The following is a 5,805-nucleotide window of genomic DNA, read 5'->3' as shown; positions in this document are numbered from 1 at the left end:
CCCCCCCCCCCGAAAAAGTGCTGAATGAGTTAGGATTGTTACAGTCTCATCTAGCTACGCTAGTCTCCCTGGGCTCTTATAAAAAAAATTCTGTTCTGTTGCTTAGTTTTACACTCTGCTAGAGAGTTGATGGCCGCTCTTTCTGCTGCGCTTCTGATCTCAAGGTGTGCCGCGTGAAACACTGTGCAAAGCCAGTCTTCCTCCCCATGATTTCTGTCCTAAGCTACAATCTCAGCACTGGCACACCTGTTGCTAACATCAGTAGTGGTACAAACTTGTCTTGCTTTTTGTAAACTGTGCATATCTTAAGATGTCCCATAGGCTATTTCTCTGTCTTTTGTAACTCAGAAGCCTATGATTATCTTTGTTGTTTCACTTGCTTATGTGTTTCCTTTATTGCTTTAATTTTTTTTCATGTCTCACAGAATAAAAGTTCTTGGGCAAGAACCTTATCTACTTGTGTATGCAATGTCTAGATTATTGGAATTCTCATCCTGTGGGCCTTTAGTTTTAATGCAGTATTCCATCTATTAAAAGATTATGGTAAATTATTAAGGAAAAGATTCAGTACTAATTTTTAATATGTGTATATAAGATAAGCACACACACACTCTCTCATTCCCTTTATTTATATGCGTGTATATAGAAAGGAGGTTTGCTCTACCCCGGTATTAAAATTGACCCACTGAATGAAGTTTAAATCAGCTGTGCTGCCTGAGGCTTAGCCTTCCATTTGTAATTTTTGTTTCTACATCTGATATGAGGTCACATCTGATAAACGTGACCCAAAAGAACTGTTTGAGATCAGTGAATTAAACAGGCCATCACAAATCTGTCTCTCTTTCAGTGATGGCAGTATTTGACAACTGGAAGAAAGAAAATATTGATGGCGCTCTATCTATCCCCTAGATTGGGGAAAGAGAGAGAGAGACTTAGTTTAAAAAAAACAACCCACCACCTGTTCCATTTGTAAGATCTTGTTGGATGTCTGAAATATTTTTTGGCAAAATGAAGTCCTAGTCTGGAAAGCAAATGTGAAAAATAGTTGAAATACCTCATTTCTGGAATATTTTAAGTGCAAAAGAATAGTTACCAGAGTGTATCTACCAGAATATGTCATTAACTCCACATTTAAGTAAAACGGCAACACTGTACCTTTTAGCTAAAGAACTCAGTAAGAATGGTTCTCACTCATTATACAAGCAGTTGGACAAGGCCTTTTTATCCCAAATACTATGGATCTCAGGGTCCACTTATAGTTAGTAGAATCCCAATTTTGAGATCTTTTTTTAAAAAAAAAACACAAACAAACCAGCACAAAGCTGCTTAGAGCTTCATGAAGTGAGTGTATTGCAGTAAGCTTACCTTATACATTTCTTAATTTTCGTGCGATCTACCCGAGGCAGTAATTGGACCCTCAAGCCCGGAAGTTACTTGGCTTTAAAAATTCTTCTGAATCCAACAGGTAATGCGCATCTCTGCCAAAACCGGAGAAGGTATCTCAGATATGTGGGATAAAATGACAGAATTTCGTGACCTCATGCTCACAAGTGGTGAGTTGATTGCCAAACGACGGAAACAGCAGAAAGTGTGGATGTGGAATCTCATCCAAGAAAATATGTTGGACCATTTCCGGAGTCACTTGGCAGTCAAGGACAAGATTCCACTTCTAGAAGAAAAAGTTCTTAGTGGTGTCTTGTCTCCTGGGCTGGCAGCCGACCTGCTACTGAAAGCATTCAAAGATGGTCTCTAAGCGTTATATTTTACTTGTTAAGTGCTTTATGTAAACATGAACATTAAACACAATTTTTCTATGTGTGGATTCAAATGTTTTACTACAGCAGATATTAATAGAATACCTATCCAGTACTCTGCAAAAAAATAGCGTAGGATTCTGTATATGCGAAGATCATGACAAATCCAAACACTCACTCAGAGATTACTACGGACTATGTTGGAAAAAAGTACATTTTGAAGTCTTCTGTTCGTTCGTGCCATAGATCTGTTGATCCAAAATACATGCCTGTGTCAAAATGTGACTGATTTTGGGAGGGTGGGAAAGAAAGGTTTGTGGTGGTGCAGCGTTTTATTCCAATTATGGGACCATCTTGGAGAAGTTGACCCTGCAGCTTTCCATTCTCGTCTAGCATCAGGTGTTGCCAGTATGGCTTGCTTTTTCTTTCCTCACTTTGAGTGATAGCAAGAACATTGGACCCCTGGCGGCACCTGGCCACAGTCTTAGTTTTAAATTTTATGCATATAAATAGAATACAGTGGTGGTCAGTCCCTGTTTGGAAGCTGTAGTTAGTTATTGTACACTGAACACTAGGAGAAGGGAATTTTAACCATCCCTGTTTCTAAATAGATGTTTTAATACAAAGCCAAATTCAGTTAAACTTTTTTAATGCGGCCATATGATGTTGTAATAGCAAATGTCTTTATCCTAGAATAATCGATCTCTAGTAGTAATGGTTTGAGGTTTTCTGATCTGACTGAAGTGTTTTTTGGGTTCAGACAGAATGCCCAGTTGTGTTTGGGTTTGTGTTTGTTTTTTTTTTTTTCCACTCTCTCTTGTAGAAGACAAAACCAAAAGTACTTTTCTTAATTTCCCTTGAGATCAAATCTGGAGGAAGCATTTTCCTAAGCTGTGGTCTGGAAAGCAGAGCTCATCTAGTACCTACTAAATATGAAGAGCAAAGTGGAAAAATACTGATTTTTGGAGACGTGACAGAAAACAAGTAAAATAGGAGATTTTGTGAGTATTGTTGCTAACGTGAATTCGCTTAAAAAAACCTGAAACATTGGAAGTGATGATTTTTATAGTTTTGTTTTTTCTGGACACGTACATAAAAGGTGTGGTGTCTTTAATTTTTATTTTAGCTGAGTTTCACCTGTTTGGCTTCCTAAAAAGTACGTGTTTCACACAGCATTTGAGTTCTGGCAACCTGAGTCTGAATTTTTGAGAGAATTCCAGGGTAGCAATTAATTGGTTTATTTGCATCCTCTTTCTTTTTTCCTTCATTTTTTGCCCCAGAGTAGTTTTTTTCTCTTCCTTCACCTCGTCCCGATTGTTTCAGAGTGTTCCCAGCTAAGTTTACTTTTTCTTGCCAGACCTCTGTGCTTCAGAATTTTGATTCCTGCATAGATATAATGTGGCAGCTGTCGGAAAAGATGAATGATTATTGAAAGTTCTGAGGATTTTGTTTGCTTTGGTTTGTCAAAGTGGCACAAATTAAACAATGTGGAAGAAACCTCCATCCTTGATGCTAGCATTTCAGTTATTTTTCCCATTGTACGATGGTGTCTGTATAATTGTCCATATATTTTTACTCTAAAAACATGAAGTGTGACCAGAAAGTAGAAAGCAAACTGCAAGGCAAAGTAAAAATAACTTTGTAATTAAAAGCAATGATCCCCATGTATATTTGCAGTGAAATGCTAACAAAGAGCATTGTGGTGGTTTGTGGGACATAACAGCCAAAGCATTTCTTTGTTAACAAATTTTACACTGGTGTAGCTGGCATTAGTGGCTTCCACCACATAAATTGTCAGAACTTTAGTGCTCTGACCGCCTTATTCCTGTTTCTTAAACTTTGCATCCCAGAAAAGTAATTTGAGATTGCTGCAATCAGTTACGTAGAAGTAGCTGAAGGAATGTAGGGGGTGGGAGAAGCACAGCGACTTTGTTATGACCATGCTGAGTTGCTGTGAAAAAAAAGTGTACCACTTACAGTTTCTTTTCTGCTTAAACAGTCTCTGTTGAATATGACAGAAAGTGCCTCAAACGAAAAGCAACGCCTAGTATCCATTCAGCTTTAAATATTCACTGTATTTTTATGGTACCTAGTAGAAGAAATGACAGTCAGGTGGAAAATGAGAGCAGCAGCATTTTAACTGGTGAGTTCTCAACTTTTTGATAGTCCATTCATTTCAGGTGACAGTTTTTGAGGTGACCTCATTTGTGCTTATCTGTTAGATCAAACCCTTATTATTGTCATTCCTTTTTCTTTTGTCAGGGACTGCTGTTTTCCTTGTCTATGTGAGCTGTCAAGCAAGTAAAATAGAACCTGCAGCTTTGTTTAAATGACAACTGCTCAAGCAGAATACGTTTTACCCCTTCTTCAGTATTTGTTTTCTGGATGCAGATCTGTCGATCCGCTCAAGCCATGGGCCATCATTATTTTCTTGTTTTGTTGCTTCTTTTAAAGTATCGTTAATTTAGTAATGAACTCTTAGCAGAAGACAATACAATGGCTTAAGCAAGTTGTAACTTTTCATTCAACCGCATTTTCCTCCTAAAGTAGAGCATTAAATGAAAATTAGATGTGCGTTCTTCATGTGTTCATTTGTGGCTCATGCTTCAGTAGACAGAGAAATACCCTTGCACTGAAAAGGGTCTTTGGAAATGGCGTGATAGGTCAGGGTCTCTGCTTTGTTTTTCAGTGATTCCCCTACCAAACGGAAAAGCTGTACTGTGCAAACTATGAACTGAGCCTCACATGTGAGAACAAATTGTTTGGTTTATAGCTTGTAAAATTTTGCTGTGACATGTTTTGGAGTCAACTATCGTTCAATTAATGGTACAGTTTTGTTTATGTTCTCCCGGGCTAGGGAAATGCATTGCCTTCAGAAGGACTGCATTGCTTTAGCTGGTAGGCTACAAATAAGTAAAAAATTCAGTATTTCTCAAGACAGAGAAGAGCATTTCCAGCTCATCATTTCTAGCTTTGTGGGATTAAGCAGGGTAAAATGCATTAAAACGTTGTCATGCAAGTAAACAGGCTTCTGAAAAAAGATAGTAAACAAATCTGTTGAGTAGGATGTTGACATATTCTTGGTTTCTAGAGTTGTTAAGTTGCTCTCATGTTAACATTTCAAACCTGAACTACTGCAGAACAGTATGAGAAAATAATATAACTTTATGAGAAAATAACAGCAAGATTAAGTTTTTAGCTGGAGGTATAAACTGTTAGACAAATTGATATGGGAGGTAAGGAACAAACTCTTCAGATACACAAACTCGTGTCCTCCAAAGTCTTGCAGTTGTATGTAAACGTGAAACTTTTCCCCAGGTTCCTGTGTAATAGATGTTGCTGGTGTTTCACAGCTGCAAAAAAAAAGTGGTGAGATCAAATGATTTACCCAGGGCTCTGAAACAGGTCAGTAGAGTATAAGGGTTACAGTTCAGTAGCCTTTACTCTGAGCCCCATGTATATTTACGGCCATGTTACTTCAGGTTGAAAAAATGCTCTTAGCAAGTTTGTGCTCTCAGTGTGACTTACTCCTTTCATATCTAATCTCTCTGTTTTCAGTGACAGGACCCAGTGACCTCTTCTTGACTACTGTTCTGTTGTAATGACCTGCTTTAAGTAACAGAAAACTTCTCTGTGATACCTAATCTGCCCTCGCCTTTTGTAAATGCGTTACTTCCTCTTACGCATGCTTGTTCGGTCTTTATGTTCTCCTCACATACGTTGTTTGTTTGTGAAACCTGCAGTGTGTTGGCTGGCTATTTGTGGGTCTTTAGATTTTTGGGGATGGGCATTGAGCAAAGCTGAAGAATAGAAATTAACAACTTTTTTTTTTTTTAACCGTATGCAATTCCCTTCGTAAAGTTTTTTTTTCTTAAAGTAATGTGGCAAGATTCAGTTACTGATTTGCTCATTACTAGTGTAAACATACTTTTTTCCCCTTTACCTTTTTTTGCTCAGAGTGCCCCAATCCTCCCCCCTCAGATGCGCAGTCAAGAAGTAACATCCACAAGTTAAAATGAGAAACGTTTTTACAGAGCTTAGTGCTTCTGTA

The 5,805-nt window shown here is 38.0% G+C and overlaps 1 protein-coding gene across 1 annotated transcript in view; it reads left to right on the top strand.

Annotated features, from left to right (window-relative positions):
* The window catches only part of MMAA (methylmalonic aciduria (cobalamin deficiency) cblA type), a 6,200-nt gene extending 4,381 nt beyond the window's left edge, over positions 1 to 1,819 (top strand). Inside the window, exon 6 of the mRNA XM_009700682.1 lies at positions 1,466 to 1,819. Coding sequence (XP_009698984.1) covers positions 1,466 to 1,753 — 288 coding nt within the window. The 3' untranslated portion in view covers positions 1,754 to 1,819. The remainder of the gene's footprint in view (positions 1 to 1,465) is intronic.
* The last annotated feature ends 3,986 nt before the right edge of the window (positions 1,820 to 5,805 follow it).

The sequence above is a fragment of the Cariama cristata genome, unplaced genomic scaffold (assembly GCF_000690535.1).
Source record: "Cariama cristata isolate BGI_N322 unplaced genomic scaffold, ASM69053v1 scaffold4420, whole genome shotgun sequence".
NCBI lineage: Eukaryota > Metazoa > Chordata > Aves > Cariamiformes > Cariamidae > Cariama > Cariama cristata.
This window is presented reverse-complemented; position numbering and strand designations above follow the sequence as displayed.